The sequence below is a fragment of the Vipera ursinii genome, assembly GCF_947247035.1.
Source record: "Vipera ursinii genome assembly, chromosome: 1".
NCBI lineage: Eukaryota > Metazoa > Chordata > Lepidosauria > Squamata > Viperidae > Vipera > Vipera ursinii.
In genome coordinates, this window is record NC_139512.1 from 241,634,304 (window position 1) to 241,659,486 (window position 25,183).

Sequence of the window (25,183 nt, forward strand, 5' to 3'; positions counted from 1 at the left end):
TATATATGTGTGTATGCGCGTGCGCATTATCTCTCCCTGTCTCCTTGTTGGTCTTTAATGCCCTGCTTCTAACAATGACAATCTAATATGTAAGCTAGGGTGTACAACTTTTCTGAATGTTTTATAACATGGTGTTATTTCTCTAGGCTTTTTCAACAGTTGTAACTGCAGCTGGAAATACAGATTCCACAATCAAAAACCAGACAGATGACATTATCCAGTATCCTTTTTGATATTCTAAGAAAATCAGCATTTAATTCAAATAAGTGTAAAACTGCAATCTTTTACTTACCCAGTAATAAAACCCATTAAAGTTCTTGTGACTTCCACCATCTACAAAATTCCTGTGCATTAGCTCTTTGAATTCAATGGAATTATTTGTGAGTAAGCAGCAGAGAGCATTGTAATGTTATCATGCAATCTGGAGACAATTTCAGAGCACATGAAAATAGTTTTTTGTAGATGAAACCATTGTATCTGAGGGGATTTAAGTCATAATGTTGGGATGAAAGTGCTAGGGCTCTCATTGTTTAATCTCCCATAAAATGGTAACAGCTCTATCTAATAAAGAATCCCACTGGGAAAAATCAGAATAAGGCAGTTTCAGAATTCTGCTGCTACTTCAGATTAGTCTACTACATGCAAGGTGATCTACTGAGGAATTTGGGATGTAACATATTGAGAAAATAAAGGAAAATAACTTTCTGGGAACTTCAGGGCAGATTATTGAGGATGTGAAGCAAGTAGGAAAAAGGGGCTTTACCAGAGTAAATGTTTAACCTACTCTTGGGAGATGAATTCCAGCTATCCAAATTTGCTGCATTAGTTGAAGATATATTACTTGTTAGATTGAGCATACATGCAATATTGTATGGCTGTTGCAAAGAAATGGGAGCAATCTATAAACATGCTAAATTGTGTAGTAAACCATCCCAAATTTGTTCTGTATGTATAGTAAATTATTTTATCTTGATTGATGGAAATGCCATTTCCTTGACTAGAACTCAAAAAGTGCTCGGTTCATTAGAGCAGTGTCAGAATTGGAATTTTTGGGATTCATAAAACCCACAAAACAGAAAACGGATCATGTGGCAAGGCTGACATGGGGTAGTTGTTAACATGCAGTTCTCGTGCAAATGAAAGCTCATCTATGAAACAAGATTCCAGTGAGAGAAATACTATCCACTGTAATAACAGCAATAAAGTATACAAAATGATTTCCTGCATTTTGCTCCTTTTCTAAATAGGCATAGAAGTATCTGCTTATATAGAAGCAAAATAACTGACCCATTTTGGATTAAGATACACTTTTATGATTTTTCAAGCAGGGTATTGCCAGTTCAAGCCCATCTCTTCCATCACTTAACCATCTGCTTCTATTTTATCTTCATGTTAAATATTGTTACTTGGGCAATATATCTCTTTCCTTTTAAGTTATTTTAAAATCAGTTATTTACACAAGATAGCTTTAAACCGCAACACATGCTCAGTCTGGACAGTTGATGTATATATTATGCTTATTTTCTGCATGCAGACTAATTGGACATATAGCTCCAACTCAATAAAGACCATGTAGCTGACCTTGGTTCACCTAGTTTCAATCTATTTCTACCTTCTGTCTATCAAGGCAACAATTTAGATCACTCAGGTTTCAAAAATGCAGGCTTCCTTTTAGTTGGTAGCAGGGTTGCAAGTACAGGGAGTGCAGAATTATTAGGCAAATGAGTATTTTGACCACATCATCCTCTTTATGCATGTTGTCTTACTCCAAGCTGTATAGGCTCGAAAGCCTACTACCAATTAAGCATATTAGGTGATGTGCATCTCTGTAATGAGAAGGGGTGTGGTCTAATGACATCAACACCCTGTATCAGGTGTGCATAATTATTAGGCAACTTCCTTTCCTTTGGCAAAATGGGTCAAAAGAAGGACTTGACAGGCTCAGAAAAGTCAAAAATAGTGAGATATCTTGCAGAGGGATGCAGCACTCTTAAAATTGCAAAGCTTCTGAAGCGTGATCATCGAACAATCAAGCGTTTCATTCAAAATAGTCAACAGGGTCGCAAGAAGCGTGTGGAGAAACCAAGGCGCAAAATAACTGCCCATGAACTGAGAAAAGTCAAGCGTGCAGCTGCCAAGATGCCACTTGCCACCAGTTTGGCCATATTTCAGAGCTGCAACATCACTGGAGTGCCCAAAAGCACAAGGTGTGCAATACTCAGAGACATGGCCAAGGTAAGAAAGGCTGAAAGACGACCACCACTGAACAAGACACACAAGCTGAAACGTCAAGACTGGGCCAAGAAATATCTCAAGACTGATTTTTCTAAGGTTTTATGGACTGATGAAATGAGAGTGAGTCTTGATGGGCCAGATGGATGGGCCCGTGGCTGGATTGGTAAAGGGCAGAGAGCTCCCGTCCGACGCAGACGCCAGCAAGGTGGAGGTGGAGTACTGGTTTGGGCTGGTATCATCAAAGATGAGCTTGTGGGGCCTTTTCGGGTTGAGGATGGAGTCAAGCTCAACTCCCAGTCCTACTGCCAGTTTCTGGAAGACACCTTCTTCAAGAAGTGGTACAGGAAGAAGTCTGCATCCTTCAAGAAAAACATGATTTTCATGCAGGACAATGCTCCATCACACGCGTCCAAGTACTCCACAGCGTGGCTGGCAAGAAAGGGTATAAAAGAAGGAAATCTAATGACATGGCCTCCTTGTTCACCTGATCTGAACCCCATTGAGAACCTGTGGTCCATCATCAAAATGTGAGATTTACAAGGAGGGAAAACAGTACACCTCTCTGAACAGTGTCTGGGAGGCTGTGGTTGCTGCTGCACGCAATGTTGGTGAACAGATCAAAACACTGACAGAATCCATGGATGGCAGGCTTTTGAGTGTCCTTGCAAAGAAAGGTGGCTATATTGGTCACTGATTTGTTTTTGTTATGTTTTTGAATGTCAGAAATGTATATTTGTGAATGTTGAGATGTTATATTGGTTTCACTGGTAAAAATAAATAATTGAAATGGGTATACTGTATATTTGTTTTTTGTTAAGTTGCCTAATAATTATGCACAGTAATAGTCACCTGCACACACAGATATCCCCCTAAAATAGCTATAACTAAAAACAAACTAAAAACTACTTCCAAAAATATTCAGCTTTGATATTAATGAGTTTTTTGGGTTCATTGAGAACATGGTTGTTGTTCAATAATAAAATTAATCCTCAAAAATACAACTTGCCTAATAATTCTGCACTCCCTGTACTTCAAAAGTGCACACTTCCAGACTTCCCTCCTAGCTTGGAAGAAAAGCACTAGAAGAAGCTAATTTAGGTCAGTTTAACCTTCAATGAGTAGATTGATTCCTTAAAGCCATAGTACCTTTTCTTCAATCTTTTGTATAGATCACATTGTCCACTTCATTCAAGTTAATTCATTTATGCATGGCAAAGTGTTATATAAATCTTGAGTGACAACTATGATGTCCAGGTTTGTGAAACTTCTACCCACGTTTTTAGTTAAATTAGAATGTTTTGTTCATACTAGAACTGCAACCTTAAAATCAATTTCCTGCTACTGTATCATTTACAGCCCATCTTTTCTCTGAAAATTCTTGGCTTTCATGGAGGTTCCCCTAATTTTATCTCCACAATTCTATAGAATGTGTTGCAAGAGGATGAATTGGCCCAATGTAATATCGTAAGCTTCATGTAAATTTTGAGAATTTCAACTTAAGCCTTCCAAGTCCAAATCAGAATCTTAATCACCACATAACACTGGGACTATTGTTCTTTGGATACATTTTCAGTTTTTCAGCTCCAGTTTTGTTAATTAAAGACAAACTGACATTCCCAAACTAATCATTTTGGAATGTGGGAGGGCCGCTCAAGAAACCTTTTACCCCAAATATAAATATGCAAACACATTTTCGCAAGGAACAGACACTGCAACTATTTGCAAGGAAAATGACATGTAAAGCAAATTGCCAATAATGCACAAAGAAGGCTTTCTTTACCACCCCATAGGGAGATTTCTACTTGCAAGGCTACCAACTGTTCATGAATACTGCTGCAGGAGAAGAACAGACTTAGCATTTTAGCATGTAAACACTTTAATTAAGGTACTATATTCCAGTGAACCTACATCTGTGCCCCTCATCCCCAAATTAAATACATGTTTTACATCACTTTCCAAAGAGCTCAGAGCAATTTTCTTATAGTTCACAGACCTTAGGGAATCAAAAGCACTTGATCTTAGCAGCAGTGAACTACACCATGTGCTTTAAGTCCGTTCTGTGCTTAATACTCTCACCCCTTTATCTATATTCTCAAAGGCTCAAAGCCAACAATCCAGTGCAAATGTATAGCGGAAGCATATTAAAATCCATGAATCAAAATTGCAGAAGTTCTGTAATAGAAATCTTGTTAAAAATTACATACATGCCAGGAAGATAAAATACAAACTTCTTGCTTAGAATAAAGAATTTGTTTCAGAGAGGTGAATAGATGGGTATTTAAATGCAAGTCATGAGAGTATAACTAGAATGCTTTTGTAGTGATTTCAGTAGCAGCGGCACAGTAAAGTCATTAATGTAATAGATCCACTTAAGAGGGAAAAAGTAATCCAAAAGGTCTAATCAAGTTTTCTTTATCCATATAAATGGCAAATTTACAATCTTGCAGCTGCAAGTAGGCAAATCCGGCAACTCCCTAGAAAAAGGTTCACACATTGAGTTCGGTCACAATAACAGAAGTAAAAAACAAATGATCCGTTAGACAAGGTGTATATGGGAACGTTCTTTTTAAACTTGGAAAGAACAGCCACTGAAATGCCGATATAAAAATTGAGGCCATTTTCTTCAACCTCAACTTGCTTCCAAAGCAATGACATTTCAAACGCCTTCGATCTGGGATGAAGAAAGTTTCTCAAAACGTGAGTAACTCTTCCTTAAGATACGCTGCTTTCAAAAAGCATCTTGGCTAAGCTCACATTTCTGAGTGTCAGAAATTACTGTTCAGGTATACTTATTATGTAAGGTATGCCTGCGAGGAGAGGAAGATGAAGAGATCATACCTGTTTTACCCATAATTTCTGTCAGCCTCACTCACAGGAAGGTGGCTGCCTACAGTAAAAAAAACCACCCCTCTTCAGTATCAGTGAAGGCTTTGCTAACAGTTTGGAAACTTGATTTTCCGTGAGAAACAATACAAAAAGAATTGTGACTACAGGAGGCTCTCCAGTGAAGATTCACCTTTCTACATATGAGGACGATGAAAACTATGGAGGAATGAAGGTAGCATGCCCATACCCTCTTCGCTCATACCACCTACTACGGGAAAGGAATGCTTGAGGGCGGCCAAAATTACCTACAAAATCTCAAATTAGCCCTCAGCATGCCTGTCGACCTTAACAAAGCTTTCTAAAACATTCATATCTATACCTTTCTTTCTGAACTATTACCTAATAAATATTAAAACATAGAAGTTTCATTTAGTACACTCACATCTATTTTATTTGAATGATGGCAAAAATGCCACTTATATAGGTAAAAACACAGGTTAGAAGTAAATGTTTTATTCTTTCAACTAAATTCCAGTACTACAAGGGCAGTAAAACAAATGATACACTGAAAAATTGCAGCAATAAACATTTGTTAAAGACTTGATAGAATAAATAAAACCTACAAAAATGAGAACTTATATAAACCCATTCTTAAACACCCCCCCCAAAAAAAGTCATGGAATACAAAAATGCCCTCCTTCACTATTTCACAGGCAGTACTGTGGGCTATTTGCTTAGACGTTGTCCAGGGATTACATTCTAATTTAACTGTGAATACAACTTTGCAGTGCACAGTTATGAAAACCACACTAACTTCAGTCAGAAGTGTCATTCTACACTTTTATTTACACAACCAGTTAAGGGCAGAGCTCTAAATACACCAGCTTTAATCCTTTTACTTTTCAAACTTATTAACAGAAGCCAAATTGTAATGATACAGCAAATGAGACCACTGGTATTAACAGGTAGCAAAGGTCCACATCCAGGTGGTACTGACATCAGGGAGCACTCCAAAACCAGTTGCTGCATAAGAGTGGTTGCCACTGACAAAAGCTTGAAATAACCAGTGTATACAGAGGAGGGGGGGGGGAAAGGAGAGTGTGAGGGAATATGGCATTGTTGCAAGTCTTTAAAGGACAGCTTGCAACAATAGAACAGGGTTTCAGGGCTGCCCACATATGCAGAAAACATGATTCATGAAACATCTGAAAAGGAAACAAGAATCAAGTCAAGAAATAATATAACTGAAGAATTTACACAACTAAAGCAAAAGCAAGAAACCCAGTTAAAAAATGAAGACCACTCCACTGTTGGGATGATTCCACTCTTAGAAGAGTAGAGAAGTAGAGTTCCACTCCACCCCATTCTACTTTCTCAAGCCACCAAAATCTAACATCAAGGAAGACAGCTTAAAATACTCACAACTTGCAGGCTGTTCTCCATATCGTCGCATGATTTGATCATGCGTAAACTTCACAAATGCGTCATACTGTTCTGTGATCAAAGAATATTTAAGGTAAGGTACCATACATGAAAGTGCTTCTTTACAAGGCAACACGAGGAAAATATTCTTTAAACATTGCATGCAGGTGGAATTCAATGTCTGGCATACAAAGATGACTATGCTTGCTGAAACATGAATCTTTCTTAAAATGTGTTTTTAGGGTTGTGGTGTCATCCGAAGAAATGAAGAGTGAATGTCAACGGGATGATGAATTGCCTTCCCTCATGAAAATAAACCACTGTCCCCTGTTGTATCCATATTGTATCAGCTCCTTCAGTATCATGACTGAACAAATAAGCATTTTTCCAATCTAGGTCTGCACATTTTGGATGACCTCAAAGGGTCACAAGTGGCAACACCTAGGGACATCATGCTGCAGTATTTTATTACATTTTTTTTAGCACTGAAAAGTATTTTCTTAATTATACAGAAAAGGGTAATAGTATGCTACCAAGATTTCACTAAAAATTTCTAGTCATCTTAAGGACAAATGCTTCATGAAATTCAAATAACATTTCCAGTGCATATAACATATGCAGATATATGTAAATATCTCAACTGCTGGCATAACAATTATGCCTTTCCTCCATTTTTCACAAGGATAAAGTTATACCAAAACAAAGTGGTGGGAATACAGCAGTTAAGGGAAAGGTGTTCTATTGCACAATTGAAACCTTCTCCTATAAAAGGATACTCTACACTCTACGTTAACAAAAAACCAGATTCTATCCTTATGTGACTTTATTTCAACAGGTTACAAGAGTTAAAGCAGGTAAGTGGCATCCTTGTTATTAGTGAATGACACTAAAAATATAAGGAAATTTGTAGCACTCTTGTTATCTTAATAAATTAGTCAAATGCTTCTCTAAGAAAATTTGAGTCAACACGGAGAGTGCCGATTCTTATAGTATCCCATCCTCTCCATCCTCATCAGCTGCAATTTGTCAAGCTAAGAAGTAAGCAACCTAGAAGCCACCAAATGCTGGCTGAGAACATTCAGAACTCTTGAACGTTAATCTTACCTGTGCTTAAAGGTAGTTAAAACATCTAAAAAAACTAAATGATTTCAAAGTTAAGTGGTGTAAATTAATCATGCTGTTCCTGCAAAGCAGAAAGGTTATTATTTGAAGCCAGAGTAAAGTACAGCAATTGCCACCCAGAAATAGGTAGTCATACAACAAGGTATCAACAAGCTGAGCATCAGGATGGAAAATATTGACATACATTTTGTTTTTACAATACCTGCAAGTTTTGTGGTCAAGATTTCTTCATACTCTTCACGGATTTTCTCTTCACGTTCTTTGAGCAAGCGTTCACAGATCATTCCAACTTGTCTGAGAGTAAAGAGGGGCTGTTCTTTTTTCAGTGGTGGTGACGCTGCAGATGAAGTACCTTTGAACAAATATTTCCAGAGGTAATTCAAATATGCTTTAGAGCAGGGGTCAGCAACCTGAAACAGTGAAAGAGCCACTCGGAACCGGTTCCCTCACAAAAGGAAAAGCTGGGAGCCACAAAAAATGTGTGTGCATGCACCTACATGCGCACATCAGGGTTTGACTGAAGAGTGGAGCCAAGGCGAGATATGCACCTACCCTGCATATTTGAATTGATTGGTTGAACTTTTTTAGTCCCACTTTTTTGGGGGGGGGGACTGCACATGGCAGAGGACTTGGAGCCGCAGGAGATGTCTGAAAGAGCCGCATGCGGCTCCGGAGCCGCGGGTTGCAGACCTGTGCTTTAGAGGATCTTCCAGAAGATTAATGTAGATAACAGTTCACTTTAAAGTACTTTGAGAATCAGATTACAACCATCATGGAAACTTAAACTCTAATGAAAAGACTGCATTTATATATAGCCCACCGGCTTCAGTACATTTTAAGTACAAGCCTCTGAATTAAATGTTGGCCATGTATTAAAAATCAGCAGTTATATAACTCTACAGCCAATTTAGTGTAGTGGACCAGGCACCAGATTCGAAATTGGGAGACCATGACTTCTAGTCCCGTCTTTGACAGGAAGCAGCTGGGTGACCTTGGACCAGTTACTCTCTCAGCATAGAAAGCAGACTGTGGTAAACTAACTCCAAAAGCCCTTGCTCAGAAAGTTTAAGCAGTCACCAGGAATAAAAAACTGACTTAAAAGGTACACACACACAAAGTTAGAATTATAGAAGTATGCTGCCGTTGAGCAAGCAGCAATATAAATTTTCCAAACAAAGAAAGGTCCATCAGATGTAGTAACGGTAGAAATACCAAATTACTACAACCATTCAGGTTTTATTTACAAATGGCTAAAAGTGAATGTGACCCAGAATTCTCCAGCATTCCACTCCACAATGCACCTGAAGACAGAAGAAGGGGGACAGATCTGCCACCAGTATCTATTCAGCTGGATAAGCATCATTAAATTTTAACTTAAAACTCATGCTAGTAATAATACTAATATATCACTGTGATTCTTTTGATTGTCTATTTAGAGAAAAACACAATCTGACCCAAATTCAAATGCATTCTTATTCTAAAATCTTCACCTGGCAAAGCTGGTCCAGAAAGGAGAAATGCTTGTGACTGTGCATCAGTAGAACAACAAGGATCTGTTTGGTGAAAGTTTTCTAGATGTCTTCTCTTCTGCATGCGTTTGTATTCCTGTTTTATATTGTACAGAATTTGCTCTAGAAAAAAGAAATGTACTGAACATGAGTACAAATTCTATCTCAGGCATTTCAAACAATTTAAATTAAGAGAGAATACTCTTAACAAATGGCGTTATAGGCATTGTCAATTTGTTTCAGAAGTTCAACTTATCAATTAAAAATCATTCTACAATTTCCAACCCTATTCACACATTTCATACAGCTGCAAGATATGGAATAAAGAAAACAGCATTAATCCCACTGACAGTGTTCTCTGCTTTCCCCTAGATAATAATAGCATGGAAACTAGCCGAACATAACCATTACCTATGTTTTCCTTCCACAACATAGCACTAGTAAAAATATAATTCATATTATCTTTCCAGGTTTCAGACCAAGAAAGGTATAAAACATACTTCTTTCATTCCTACACATATATAATATTGTTCCACTAGTTAGGTTACATTACAGAAGCATCCACAGGTTTTGCAGTACAGGTAATCTTTGATTTACAACCATTCATTCGTTGTCCATTCGAAGTTACAACAGCACTGAAAAAAGTGACTTATGACCATTTTTCACATGACCCTTGCAGCATCCTCATGGCCATGTGATCAAAGTTCAGATTCTTGGCAACTGGCATGTATTTATGACAGTTGCAGTGTCCTGCTCTTATGTGTTCACCATTTGCGACCTTCTGACAAGCAGAGTCAATGGGGAAGCCAGATTCACTTAACAATTGTCGCAAGAAAGGTTATAAAAAGGGGCAAAACTCACTTAACAACTGTCTTGCTTAGCAATGGAAATTTTAGGCTGAATTATGGTCTAAGTCCAGAACTACCTATAATTGTTCACTGCATACATATTAGTATCTTCAATAGGAGCAATTAAGTAAGATATTTTATATTGTAAGCTGCTATATTTTTTCTGTGAAAATTCAGCACTGTCTTTCTTGTCCCTCCTCCAATGATTTCTGTCCAGTGTCCACAGAAGCAGCCATTATTCTATTACAGTGGTACCTTGGTACTCAACTGCTTTGAAATTCATCGAATTTGGTACTCAACACATTGTGACATGAAAATTTTGTCCCGGTACTCATCGTTTGTTTGGTACTCAATGCACAAGCTAGAAACTTGTATGTGTTGGTTGCCTAAATTATTCCTTATGGGAAAAACCTGTTTGATATTCATTGGTTTGGATAATCATCATGCCTTCTGGAACTATTTAAGGATGAGTACCAAGGTACCACTATGTTTGAGAATCTTTCTTGTCCATGACCAAAGAAGTGTATTTTTGCATGCCTGTTATATCTGCAAGAACATTTAATTGTTTCACAGAAAACTCAGAAACATATTTTATTCTGTCAGCAAATAATATATCTAGGACCAAGATTATAACAAAAAAGCACATTAAATTATCTGTATATAAAATTGTAACATTTAGGGATCTAAGCCCTGGAATTCACATAAAAACTTGCCTATCTCCAATATATTATTGTGGAATCCAGATGTACAACAACTCATGGTTGCTAGCTATTTCAATTTACCAAACAACTTTTCTTAATGTGGATGCCATTTTTTCTTACAGGCATTCCCAATGGAAGCTTAGTCTAATAACTAAGTTCAATAAATAATTATATAAATTTATACCTTAAAAAATACCCAAAGGGGGAAAGAAAAAAAAAACCAGTAGAAACAATCTCAGACAATCACCTAGCTAGGAAATCTCTAATCTGAGAAAACTATGAGCCAATATTTTACAATAATGAACTTCTTAGGCAAACACAATTCATTTAAGGGCCATCAGAGACTACATTTAACATAAGGATATCATAACAGCAACATGTAACTCAAATACACCAACTAGCCACCCTTGCTAAAATTATTAGCAAAGTTATACTTACTATTGATGTGTACTCTATTCACATTGCTAAACACAGCAATCTTATTCCCCCCTTAATTTCTTATGATAGCAGCTGCAATTCCTCCTACTAAAGGGATTAGCAACAGTTACTGCAGAAAAGTACCAACTTGCAAGAATCTGGTTTCAACCTGATCACAAATCTATTAAATATGCCATCAAGTCAAATTCAGAGTTTATTCCACACATCAGCAACATTTCTATAGATTTCCTTTCAGGGCATATAAAATCATTTGACTTTTTTATAAAACAAATCTATTTTATAAAATGGAAAATAGATTTTAAAAGGTTCTGAAACAGTTCAGAAAATAATTAGAATTCAAAAAGATAATTTCTAAATATATTGTAGGGTACTGGAAATATGGAAATGAGCACAGTTAACAAACTGCTCTAAAAGTGCAAAGGCAAAGTCAATGAAAAGACAGTAGTATGATGGAGTACACCTGGAAAAGGGGGAAGAATTTGAATATGACTTCAAAGATAAAGTAAAACAAAATGACGAACAGACTACATTCCTGAAGTCTTTAGTGTTCGAGGAAAAAGCTTTTGCCTGAAGTATGTCATCAAAATGTTTACTTATAGTCAGGGATAATCCTAAGAATTTACCCGAGATTAAAAAAAATCAAAAGAACTGATTATCAGCCTGTGTGGTTGCAGTATTCCATTACTTATAGCAGGAGTTTGGTGCTTCAAAAAAAGCCAGTGTACTAAATGTAATTAGTTTGTAACAGGTTCCCTGAACAAAGCAGGAAATCTAAATTAATTCTCCCAAAATGTATTTGATGTAACACTTGCTATTGTTCTAATACTGTTGGCTATTACAGTTGTTGCAGGATCCACTTAAAAACTTAAGTCAAGATCCTTAAAAAAAATCAAAGTTGGAACTGGCAAGGAAAACAGACCCTAATAATGTACTCCCAAATAAAAAAGAATAAAATACCTTTTCTAGCCTGTTTTCTCACCTGAAGAGAATCCTAGCACTGATTCTCTCACTTGGACCACCTGAAATATGGAATTATCAGGGTCAATATTCCAATACAGGGATAAAGATTGCTGATGAGATTTTAAAAAGCCACACGACTCCAGTGACCAAACTTCTATCAGCAATAGACAATCCCACTGGTACATAAAGCATATGGAGTAATTCATTCAAAATACAATTACAGTAAATCTCTTATTTCCTTTTCAGAAAAAGCAGTATTCCTCTTACCCAAGAAGAATATTTTATTAATTAAATCTAACTTCTACTTCAAGGTTCTTGTCCCAAGAGGGATTGTTTAAATTTTTTTAAAAAAATGTTTATCAAGGTTTTGTTAAATATTATCTTTCTTCAGAAAACATAATACAATTTTAAAGATGGCTGTTATCCTATGTATAATTGCAAAAATATTCATACTGTGCCATCTTTGAATTTGAGCTGATTTAACTCAAAGTGACTTCACTGTTATCGCTTGTTCTCTAGATTCATTTTTACAAAATAATTTTATTGTATGTATTGTCTAGAAACAAGCATTCTGAATGCTGATGAATTTACATTTTTATCAAACACCAAAGATGCATTATCACTATAAATGAGAATAAAATCTTCCTTATTAAAATATTGTGGCTTGAATTATTTGAATTATTTAAACATATTGGATAAAATTCCCCCCAACTTCCTTTAGAAGACAGTTGTTAAATGCAGCTAGATGATGAGCTTAAATATGCATGCTCATAAAGATTTGCCACCAAAAGGGATACATTAGGATTTTTCTAGGACTGGCAAAGCTAATGTCAGGAAGACAAAAGCTTGAAATGAGCTGAGGTTGGTAAAAAATGCTAAGAACAATATTGAGGGCTTCTTTGAGTATCTTTAGAATAAAAAAGGTTCAGTGCACCAGTGGCTAAAGACACAGAAATGCTGATAAATAAAAGGGAAAGCTATTCGTCTTTGATTCAGTCTTTAATAAAAAAAACTCCCACCAGAATATTGTAAAGAGCAAAATGAAGTAGCAAACATGAAATTTCAGTCTGACAGAAATGTTAAGAAATCTCTTTATTTTGATGTTTAGAGCAAATTTCAAAGTAAACCACATTCTAAATTACTAGCTAATGACTAGATCAGACTTCATTGTTTTATCACAGAGAATTCCTGGAGATATGGTAAAGAGCCAAATTACTAAAGGAGACAAATGCTCCTCTTTAACAACAACAACAAAAAGTGGGGAAAGGAGAAACTACAGACTAATCAATCTGACACTGATGTCTTCTCATAATATTTTATACAAATATGTCATATCCCAATTTTCTAGTGACTCAATGAAATATGATGCAACATTGTTCCATTTCAATAATGTAAATATTATTCCATCACAATAATGTAAACAGCACTTCCACATTATGCCTATTATTTTGCCATCTATAACCTCAGTTTCCCTTTGACACATAGCTTGACATTTTCAATGTATGTTACGCTATTATTAAAAGTGTCATTATTATAATCAGTGGACATACAGCAAACAAGGCATATTAGTTCTTCAAGACAATCAAGTGCTCTTCCAGGTATAGCATCCTTGATACTGACTATTCCTGCTTCAAGCAATATATACAGACCTGACCTTGTGAAGTGGATTCATATTGATCACACTAGCAGAATAGCCAGTTTTGTTTAGTATGGATTTTAATTTTTAAGAAAAAAGAGGAAAATCTAGCAAAAATTAACATACACCCCCAAATTCATATTCTGATATTATATAAGTTAGATATTAGATACATAATTTTACTTTTGGAATAAAAATAAATATGGAAGAGGATATTTAAAATATTCTATGGAGACTGGTAAAAAAAAATCAACCGACATATCTACATGCTTTTTCAAATTGATACTAAAGTATGGTACATTTCACATAACAAAGGAAAATACTCTATGAACACATCAACAATATTTTTAACTAACTTTACTATTTTTAATTGTGAAGTATAACACTTTTAGTTTTTCAAATAAGGCACCACTAATATAGGGATAAAATGTTGCTGCAAAAGTAGTTTATTGGAACAATGTCCTAAGACGTAGGCTCATATGACTACATAGGTTGCCAGTGGCATTTATGAATGTAAGCCAAGTCCATTAACACTGGATCTTGGCAGTAATTATTTACAATGTTCTAAATATGTACTCTGATGGTTCAGCCATACATTTAAGTCATTAAATGATGAATAGACATATGTGAACTAGTTTAAGATAATGCTCACAAGGTAATTCAAAAACGTTCAAAGTCAAGCAACTGTGAAAATTTTTGAAATAGCTATATTGTAAATAAATGTAAGCTTCCATCTAGTAATTTAACAACTTTATACTGCACAATATGGTTCTCATTAAAACTGATATATCAAGAGCGTGCTAAGTCAAAATTCTCTTCTTGAAGTTATACAAGAAATGATAGTACAATTCTGAATATATTTTCATTGCGTTTCTGAGTAAATCATGGGACTCTTCCAGGTATATTCTACACATATGATTGTAGTTGCAATAAAATAATTATCACTCAATTCTAAGGTTGTTTAGTCTGAAAAGGAACCACATGATGGAATGAGTATGTATGTATGTATATATGGTATGTATGTATGTAAAACTGAGAATTCAGGAAAACTCAGATTTAAATCCCTACTCAGGTATGATGTTCACTTGGTGGCTTTGCACTGATCATCTCTCAGTATAATCCACCTTTCAAAGTTTTTGATGGCAGCATAGCACACCTCCATTTTGATCTTTTGTACAAGACATTGTACAAGTGCAATAAGGATACAAGTGTATTACTCTGGTATTTTGTTAAATGAAAACACTGCCTTGAGTTTGATTAGATGGCCTTACAAATCCAGCAAAATAAATAGTGGATTTACATTATAAGAAGTTACCACCTGGAATGGTATTGTTTTTATTTTTTATGGAGGGGGACTGTGGCTATTGCTTCTTCTGGATAACGTTTCCTTTGGGAATTTAATTCTTTAAGTGCTTTGTATGCTAAATTGCCCAGTTACCATAATAATTTGAAAAATCAATTAATACATAGATGTATTCATGCAGTCACTAGAAATCAAGTACAACCTGAGGAGCTTCTACCTTTTTATAAACAGTCCAACTAGCCAAAGTGTAACTATAATTTCCAAACTGAAGAAAAATTGTAGTTAGCTAACAGAGAAAATAATTTTTGTGTACAATGTCAATGCACAGCCCACTGCACAAAAGCCTTAGTCTGAGAGAAAAAAACAACAACCCTAAAATATGAATGTTCCTGTAGATGATGACAAATGTTAAGCAGAAAATCAATACGAAGCAGAAGAGAGCCTGATGGTATTAACAAACAATACTGTATGGTTGTCCAAACAAAAATTTAAAATTAGATGCAATGTTCACACTAAAACTGTCCGTTTTCCCTTTATTACCATCTTTAACAAGTATATATCCAAGTATACATCAGTTACAGAATCACAACTTCAAAGTTAGATTTTATCCCTCATTTATCAAATTTAGATTTTTATTTTTAAACACAAACATTCAAAGGCCTTAATCCCAGAGATGACAACACAACACTGTGCTATAATGGGAAAGACAATACAAATATAACCAGTGATCTTAAAATATATTCCAAAACCTGGAAGTTTTCTATTATTACATATCTTTCCATGAATTTTTAAGAAATGCAACATTTCATAAAAAGAAGATAAGTGGAGTGGAATCCAGTTAAATCAAAAATAATTATATTTACTTGTCATTATCACTTTATATATTTACCGGGGGATATTTCAAATATGCGAATAATAGTCTATTTCTAAAATCAGATTTTCTAGTTCTCTTTCCCTAAGCATCTCAAATCTCTGAAACATCCTCCACTTTCCACAGTAAAACTGAAGGAGCTAAGGCACAGAAAAGAATCTATTAATGAATATACCATAATACAAATATAACCATGCCGATTTTTAAATAAAACTTTGTTTCAATTACTTTAGCATGTAATCCTATATTTTACTCATAGATTAGGTAAAGGTTCCCTCGCTCATGCGTGCTAGTCGTTTCCAACTCTAGGGGCTGGTGCTCATCTCCGTTTCAAAACCGAAGAGCCAGTGCTTTTCTGAGGACGTCTCCGTGGTCATGTGGCTGGCATGACTAGACGCCAAAGGCGCACAGAATGCTGTTACCTTCCCACCGTGGTGGTCCCTATTTTTCTACTTGCATTTTTACGTGCTTTCGAACTGCTAGGTTGGCAGAAGCTGGGACGAGTAACAGGCGCTCACTCTGCTACGCGGCACTCGGGATTCGACCCGCCAAACTGCCGACCTTCTGATCGACAAGCTCAGCATCCTAACCCACTGAGCCACCGTGTCCCTACTCATAGATTAGTCTGTTTTAAATAACTTACCTCTAGGTAAATATGCAGAAAAATGTAATACACTGCATATTTTTCCATACATATTTTAAAGATTTTATAACTGTGAAATAATTTAGTACATATTTTACTACTATCTACAAAAATGCATTGATCATTTTATTTTGTGGGGGGAAGGGTGCTTGTGCTTTTATTTGAAGTATTGTAAATCATTGAATTAGGACTCCCAGCATTCCACAATGCAGCCTGGATATTCTGGGAGTTGTGGTTAAGGTTATTTTGTCTACTGAATCTTTAGAAGCTACCCTGAAAAATTAACATGTGATACAGAAATTTTCTAAAATGTTTATTGACTATCATATCAACTGCATCCACAATGAATGAATAGTGGCACCTTTATTGTGCGGGACATCTGTTTTCTTCCAACTGTCCCCATAATAGAAATATGACAGATAGCAACAAACTATGAAATAAGCCAAAGGTATTCTGCAGCATCTATCATTCCTCAAAGAATATCAAGTTATCAGAAATTAATATTAACATTTATTTATTTATTTATTTGATTTATATACCGCCCTTCTCCTGAAGGACTCAGGGCGGTGTACAGGGCAATCAAAATAAGAATATAGGTTACAAGATTTAAAGTTAAATGATTCTGCCCAATGTTGTAGGTTAGTTAAAATAAAGTTAAAACCCAAACCCATCAGGCCAGGCCAGCTTGTTCGAATAGATAAGTTTTTAGATCACGCCGGAAGGAGCGAAGGTCGGGGGCCATCCGGAGTTCAGCCGGTAAGCGGTTCCAAAGGATTGGTGCAGTCACCGAGAATGCTCTCCCCCTGGGGGTCACCAGCCGACATTCTCTGAACGGTGGTACCCTAAGGAGGCCCTCTCTGTGGGAACGTACAGGGCGGAGGGAAGTTGACGCCGGCAGTAGGTACTCCCGTAGGTAATCCGGACCCATGCCATGTAGGGCTTTGTATGTCATCACCAGCACCTTGAATTTCACCCGGAAGGCAACTGGAAGCCAGTGTAGCTCACAGAGCAGAGGTGTAATATGGGAGTATCGGGAGACCCCCAAAAGAACTCGTGCAGCTGCATTCTGTACCAGCTGAAGCTTCTGAGTGGTTCTCAAGGGCAGCCCCATGTAAAGAGCATTGCAGTAGTCTAGACGAGAGGTCACAAGTGCATGGGTGACTGTACGCAAGGCATCCAGGTCCAGATAGGGTCGCAACTGGCGCACCAGATGAACCTGGGCGAAGGCCCCTCTAGTCACAGCTCCTATATGATCTTCTAAGGAGAGCTGTGAATCTAAGAGGACACCCAAATTGCGAGCCTTATCTACGGGGGGTAATAACTCACCCCCAATATTAAGAGATGGAATAATCTGAATTTCCTGACATGCCGGTATGTACAGCCATTCAGTCTTGCCATAACAATTATCACCAAGGAACACCACACATTTCTATAATAATCTATGTAATACTGAAAATTGTAAATGCAAATGTTGACACACCACAATTAAGAATTACAAGTATTTCCAGTGATGCTATTAGTAGAATGCTTCAGTGGGTATGGGTTAGACTAGATAACCACAAAGACCTCTTCAACTCTTTCATTCTATGATTCTTATGATTCATTAGGCAATAACACTTTATTCTTCCACAGCAAAGATATTTCAGGTGCAAATTCCCTGTAAGACAGGTTCAACAAAAAAAGAATGGACATTTCAAAATTGCTCAGTAAGTTTTCATAGTAGCAGAGGGACTTGTACTTGGATCTCCCTAGCTCTACCCAACAAACTAGACACTAGTTATTAGTTTAAGTATATGCTTATCTTTATTAGATCAGAATGTTATACCCTAATGCATTTTTATATGATGCATTTTATAGGTAGAAATGTAGGCTTTTAATGCAATGAAAATACATTCATATATTGTGAACTCACACTTCAAAGGAACATACCTGAGTGACAGATTTCATGTAATTACACAATTATGTGTGTGTGGAATTATTGATCTCCTGCCTTAATTAGTATCTTAGAAACTTCATTATTAAATATTTAAATACAAGGCTGTTTCTGCACAATTAACCTGTCTATATTCTATTTTAAATGGAATTGCTTAGCTTAGCCAACCATCCATTTATACCTTTCAACAGCGTTATTCTTTAATAGGTTTTTTCCAGGAGCTCCTTATGTTTCAAAAGTGTGTTTTCCAATGACTGTTTAATGACTTGAGATGCCTAGCTGTCCACTGTATTGAATCAATTTTAAACCCCCTACTTACATTAAATATTCATTAAGATGAATATTTCTTTCTACTTTCAGTGAAGTCACTCACTTTATGTGGTAATAAACAGTTGGCTGCATTTAGTTTTAACAATGGTTACTTTATAACAAGGATGATACATAAATTTGTCCTACTAACCAAAAAGCTGCTCACTCAGGAAACATTTCATCATTTCTAGCATCCCAATAAAATCAGCAGCAGCACATAAATTAGATGGGATACTAAAATAAATGCTCAGTACATCATAATCCCTTCTCTCAAATGCCAAGGAAGAATCAAATTATTTGCTTGCAAAATGTTGGAAGTAGGCTGAAGTTCACACATGAATTTGGGGATGCCAATTGCTTACCCAATTTATAGGGCATGGTATTAATATTTCAGATTGTAATAATTTAAAATTTCCATCATCCTTCAAAATCAAAGACATTTCCAAGCTCATTTCAAAAGAATTTACTAGGTAATCATGTGGGTACAGTGTCACTCCTTACTAATATGGAAATGCCACCTATCTGAAACAAGGTTATGAACCGATGTAAAATCTACATTCCCAACAGGCACGTACACTTTAGACAATTATGGAATGAGAATTGCAACTATGCAGGAGGGAGAAAAATGCCTTTTCTTCAGGAGAGAGGGAGAGGGAGAGAGAGAGATGAAAACAATACCGGAGAAAGGCCAGTTACAGTCATTATGAGAAACCACACTGTGAGGTAAGGTGAGGTAATCGTCCCATCAGAGGGACAACACAGCAAGAGCTTGATGCTGCCACTAATTTGTCTTTGGGAGAGGAGCCGAGATAAATCACCTTAATCAGATCGCTTACCAGTCTACACAGCCTATTTGCTGCATTCTAAACACACACTTATTGATTATATAAACCCATTATCGCTAAGCTTCAGGAAACGTGGGCACTCTTGGATTTCAAATCCCAAACGGTGTTGGAGGAGGAGGAAGAAGGAAGGGGGGGACAAAAAGAAAAGAAAAAAAGTCTATCTTCTCTCTCTCTCTCTCTCTCTCTCTCTCTCTCTCTCTCTCTCTCTCTCTCTCTCTCTCTCTCTCTCTCTCTCTCGCTAAGCTTCAGGAAACGTGGGCACTCTTGGATTTCAAATCCCAAACGGTGTTGGAGGAGGAGGAGGAGAGGAGGAGGAGGAGGAAGAAGGAAGGGGGGGACAAAAAGAAAAGAAAGGCTATCTTCTCTTCTCCTCTCTCTCTCTCTCTCTCTCTCTCTCTCTCTCTCTCTCTCTCTCTCGCTAAGCTTCAGGAAACGTGGGCACTCTTGGATTTCAAATCCCAAACGGTGTTGGAGGAGGAGGAGGAGAGGAGGAGGAGGAGGAAGAAGGAAGGGGGGGACAAAAAGAAAAGAAAGGCTATCTTCTCTTCTCCTCTCTCTCTCTCTCTCTCTCTCTCTCTCTCTCTCTCTCTCTCTCTCTCTCTCTCTCTCTCTCTCTCGCTAAGCTTCAGGAAACGTGGGCACTCTTGGATTTCAAATCCCAAACGGTGTTGGAGGAGGAGGAAGGAAGGAAGGGGGGGAACCAAAAAAAAAAGAAGAAGAAGAAAATAAAGGCTATCTTCTCCTCTTTTAAGGCGGCCCGGCCCTTTCCCAAACGGCCTACATTGGGGTGATTGATGACAAGACGCCGACCAGGGTCCGCCCCTCCTGCGCTGCTGCCAGCCTCGGGGAAACAGCCCCGCCGTCGACGCTCAGGCAAAAAGGAGCTCCCTCCCAGAGTTAATGGCTTCTGCAAATCGATCGATCGCCCGCACCGGGAGGGGATCGAAGAAGGGCCAAGAGGCCGAGGGAGGGGAAGGGAGGGGAGGGGAGGCAGAGCAGGAGAACGGGCTGCATTCGATCCTTCCTCGGCCCAGAGCCCGCCCTCCTCCTCCTCCCTCGCGAGAACTCCCCAGTTCCTCATTCTCGCCGCCACACCGATACCTCTCGCACCGCCCAGGCCCCGGCCCTTTCCCAAGGGATTGCCCGGCGGCGGCGGGAGGAAAGAGGGGGCGGCCAAGGTGCGGTGGGAAGCCTACTCCCCCTCGCCCAACCCGGCGCAGAAAGAAGGCCGACGACGCTCGTCCCCCTCTTCTCCCCTCGCAGCCGCCGGCGCAAGCCCAGGACGACCGACTCCCCCCCCCCTTCGGGGGCCTCTCCCGTATTTGCCACTTCCCCACCCCCACCGCGGGGAGGGCGGCCATTTCCATTGTGCCGACACCGCGGCGAAAGCTAAAAAATAATAATAATATAATAATAAAGAAATAAAGAAGCGGCGGCGGCGGCGGGACGGGGTGGTGGTGGTGGAACAGAAGAGGCGGCGGCGGCTGCTTCGGTGGAAAAGCAGAGCCGGGCCCGGCCCCGTTGGGAGGGAAGGCCGGCTCTTCCAAGGTATGGGGAGCGCCCGGACTGTCTCTGTCGCCCCTCGCTCGCTCGCCCGCCGCCCCGTCCCTTCCGCGGCCCCACCCAGCCTCCGTCTCCCCCTCCCAACCTTACCTGTGGTGAGGCGAGTGGACACTTCCCCGAAGGGCGAAGGCTCCATGCGCAGGTATTTCTGCGGGGACGAGGCAAAGGAGGCCGAAGAGGAAGAGGCGGCGGCTGCCGAGGCGGACAATGGAGTGCAACGGCGTCGTTTCGGCGAGGCCGGGCTGAGCAAAGGGTCGAAATCGAGAGTCCGTTTTAAGGTCGCGCCGCACGCCATGGCCGAGTCGGGCGGGGGGTCGGTGGTGGAGGAGGAGAAGGAGGAGGAAGAGGAGGAGGAGGAGGAAGAAGGAAGAAGGGGCTCAGCAGCTGAGCCGACCGGGCCTTTCGCACCGCAGGGGCGGCCAGAAGGACTGTCACGGGGGCGGAGGAAGGGGAGAGCTTCCCGCGCTGCCGCCTCTCGTCAAACGCCCGGTCGCCACCGCTCTGCGCCGCTTCGGCTTTCTCCTGCCGGACGCCGGCTCCGCTTGCGTCTCCAGGGAGCGGCCCGGAGCTCTGGGCCCGGCTCAGCTGGATTTGTAGGCTCCGCCCGCGGCAAATCCTCCCCGGGCCGTATCCGGGAGGGTGTCTAGGCCGGTGGGAGCGGCTTGACGGGAGGCTACCCGGCCTGGAGCCGCCGATGAAGAGCGATGACTGCGGCGGGGGCCGTGGCGCGTCTCTCTGTGACTCTTCCACACCAGCAATATGGCGTCAATAACAACGCCGCTGATTCAAAAAACAGCTCTCGCCAATGCGCTTGCGCGGCGCGGAGGTGGTGGCCGACCTAAAGGATCAGGGGAGTTGTGGTTTCTTTGGGGGCCATTTTTCCGCCCTCGTCGTAAAGACGCTAGGCTAGAGGGAAGCAGGAACCACAATTCCCACAGTACATTGCGTGAAAGAGTCGACTTCCGGGGTGGAATTTAAATCCCCACAGAGGAGCCTGGATCTCAGGAATGAAAGTGGTTGTTCAAACGTTGGGAATAAAATAATACGGGAAGAGCTTAGTTTGCGAAAATTGTAAAAGGCCGATGATATATAAAAACGGGCTTTATAATGTTTGGCGAAGATGTAAAAGAGTCTCTTTCAAGTTGATTCCGAAGCAAATTACAGATTTTGGAGGAAAAAAACTGAGCGAAAGGCGTCCTAAAATAAATGTTTGTTTTATAATGTAGGCTGAGAATTATTGGTGATTTAGTTGTGGACCTTTTTTTAGCTAAAATACTCACCAAGCAATATTATTTCTGAAGACCTTTACATTTATGGTTATACTTTGCATTAAAGTAAGAGCACAAAACGCACAGTAAACATGACGTCTTGATATAATTCGACTTAAACTACACATATTAAAATAAATTGAAGCAAAGTTATAACTAAGGAAATCTTGGTGAACTGGTGTAAGGAAAACAGCCTAGTTTTAAATACCAGAAAAAACCAAAGAGATCATTGTCGATTTCAGAAAAGGCAGGCACAGCCACACTTCTCGGTGCATAAATGATTCACCTGTGGAGATGGTTACCAGCATCAAATTCCTGGGTGTGCAGCTAATGAGTAGGCTAGCTTGGTCACTCAACAGTGAGAAACTGGTGAAGTGGGCACAGCAGCACCTGCATTTTCTGCATCGCATGAGAAAAGCACATCTTCCTTCCCCTGTCCTGACCACTTTCTACAGGGGAACTATCGAGAGCATCCTGTCATACAGCATCACAGTCTGGTTTGGAAGCATCACTGCTTCAGACAGGAAGGCAGTGCAGAGAGTGGTGAGGATGGCCGAAAAGATCTTTGGCAGTTCCCTTCCCTCCATCTAGGACATATCACAGAAGTGTTGCTTGAGCAGGGTCTGTAAGAGTATGTGGGACACTACACATCCTCTTCACGACCTGTTTTCCTTGTTACCTTCTGGGAGGAGGCTTCGTGGTATCCGCAGCAGAACATCCAGATTCAGCCATAGTTTCATTCCATACAGCATTAACCTTGTGAACTCTCAAGGTTCCTCTTTCCATTATATATTTAAGATGGACAGTATGTAATATTTATTTATTATGTATATGTAGAGGTGTGGGTCTATACATATGTGTATATAGTATGGTTAGGTGTGTGTCATGTATGTGTTCCACTTTGAGAGCAGGCAACTAAATTTCATTTTTGATGTGTGCAGTTGTGCCCACAGTAAAAAAATGACAAGGTTATTTTATCTTAGATTTTTTTATTTTATTTTTTTGATCCTGGAACTGTAGTTGGCCTAGGACCTGTAAATCAGTTTTTACAATGCAGTGCCCTCCCAACTATGCTGGGTTTATCACTTATCATGACTGAAATTTTGAAAAGTTAAAATATATGAGTAATTAGTCTTATAGTATTCTATAGAGAAACAATGTGTGCTTCTTGAATGCATTAGTATAAATTTATGAGAAAATTATTTTCTAGTGCCTCATGATCCTACCGTTGTTAAGTATTCAATTGATATATCTGGCCACTCCCTAAGCAATCCTCAGTAGTTTTTTTTTATAAAAAAACCCTTGATTGATAGCCCAGTGTGGTGTCTTTAATGATCTATCATTAAAGATACCAACAAAGCACTGTGGACAGTAATTCATATATGTCACACTAAGATGGGTCACTGGCTCCTGGACAGACAGGCTTATTTGACTTGGCTTCTCAGCACTGGGCTTCTCAATCAAATAAACATGGCAGGAAAGGAGAGTGGCAAACCAATTCCACATTGTTGCCAAGACAAAGACATGACTGTAGCCACCAGAAGTCAAACTTGATAGAAGAAGCAGGAGCAGCAGTGGCTGAGTTTGTACTAAAGTATGTCACTGGTAAACATCATTAGCCAATTTGATGTAGTGATTAAAACACCAGGCTAGAAACTGGGAGACCAGTTTCTAGTCCTATCTTGGTCACAAAGCCAGATGACTTTGGGCAATCACTTTCTCTCAGCCCTAAGAAGGAGACAATGGTAAACTACTTCTGAAAAACCTTGCCAAGAAAACTGCAGGGACACATCCAGGTAATCTTGAAGAATTGGACATGATTGAATGGAATAAAAAAAATGTTTACTGATCTAATCCAGTTGCCTAGATTCACACAATATGCTGTATATTAAATACATTGGCTGGGTTGTTACAAGATATTGAGTTATAAATTAGCCACATCTGAGCCTGGAATTCTGTTAGGTATGAATTTTACCTGGACTTTTTGCCTACATCTTTTTAATATAAATGATACTCTTGTAGCTATGTGACTGGCCCAAGGTCATCCAAATGGCTTTATGCTGCAGATAGGACTAAAACTCATTGTCTCCCAGTTTTTAGCCTGATGCTTTAACCACTAAATTGGCTAATAATGTTTAGCAGTAACATAATTAAGTACCGACTAAGCCATTGCTACTACTGTTTTTTTTTATCAAGTTTGATGTCTGCTGGCTATAGTCATGTCTTTCTCTTGGCAACAATGTGGAATTGGCTGGCCACTCCTCTACCATGTTTACTTGATTTTCCAACTAATTTATATCCTTGGAATTCTCTTCAGATTTCCCATAGAAGTAATAATCTGACTCCACTTACCTTTTGAGGCCAAAATAGGTCAGTCGGATGCTGCCGCCTGCTTTTTCTGATTTCTCTGAGGTGTAGATTGCCCATGTTTGAAGAATCCATTGATATTTCTCTCGCATTTATGAGATTAGCCATTGCTTTTGAAGACATCTAGGAAATAAATGAAAATTGCATTGTAAGGGTTACGACTGACATATGAGGTTATTTTTATTTCTTCCACACTATGTGCTGACCAAATCACCTGTTTTGCACTCTGAATTCCTCCCTACCAACACTAAGTCCAGCCCTTGGCTTTCAAAATATTGCCCACCTGTTTTTAGGTGAAAAGTTAGTTTGAATTGGAGAGGAAGATAATATTTTTAGAAACTACTGACTCCATGTGATTAGCAGTGAATTATGCCAACTTTTTGTT

The 25,183-nt window shown here is 39.0% G+C and overlaps 2 protein-coding genes across 3 annotated transcripts in view; one reads left to right on the forward strand and one right to left on the reverse strand.

Annotated features, from left to right (window-relative positions):
* Nucleotides 1–1,250, forward strand: part of ORC3 (origin recognition complex subunit 3) — a 41,686-nt gene extending 40,436 nt beyond the window's left edge. For both annotated transcript variants that reach the window (XM_083348607.1, XM_083348608.1), the window contains 2 exons: nucleotides 147–220; nucleotides 1,013–1,250. In XM_083348607.1, the coding sequence (XP_083204733.1) occupies nucleotides 147–220; nucleotides 1,013–1,118 (180 nt within the window). In that variant the 3' untranslated portion in view covers nucleotides 1,119–1,250. The remainder of the gene's footprint in view (nucleotides 1–146; nucleotides 221–1,012) is intronic.
* Nucleotides 1,251–4,216: 2,966 nt separating this feature from the next.
* Nucleotides 4,217–22,118, reverse strand: AKIRIN2 (akirin 2). The gene is made up of 5 exons (XM_083357631.1): nucleotides 21,254–22,118; nucleotides 9,096–9,236; nucleotides 7,808–7,957; nucleotides 6,484–6,555; nucleotides 4,217–6,266 (listed from the first exon to the last, which is right to left on the reverse strand). The coding sequence occupies exons 1-5, from the start codon at nucleotides 21,456–21,458 to the stop codon at nucleotides 6,256–6,258; spliced, it is 579 nt and encodes a 192-aa protein (XP_083213757.1). The 5' UTR covers nucleotides 21,459–22,118; the 3' UTR covers nucleotides 4,217–6,255.
* Nucleotides 22,119–25,183: the final 3,065 nt, after the last annotated feature.

Excerpts from the sequence above, each read along its gene's own strand:
- AKIRIN2 (XM_083357631.1), bottom strand. The coding sequence starts at position 21,458 with ATGGCGTGCGGCGCGACCTTAAAACGGACTCTCGATTTCGACCCTTTG. Across the intron at positions 9,237-21,253 it reads GTCCACTCGCCTCACCACAG|AGCAAATTCTGTACAATATA; the intron begins GTAAGGTTGGGA and ends TCTTTTTTCTAG. Across the intron at positions 7,958-9,095 it reads TTCTGGACCAGCTTTGCCAG|GTACTTCATCTGCAGCGTCA; the intron begins GTGAAGATTTTA and ends ATTTGTTCAAAG.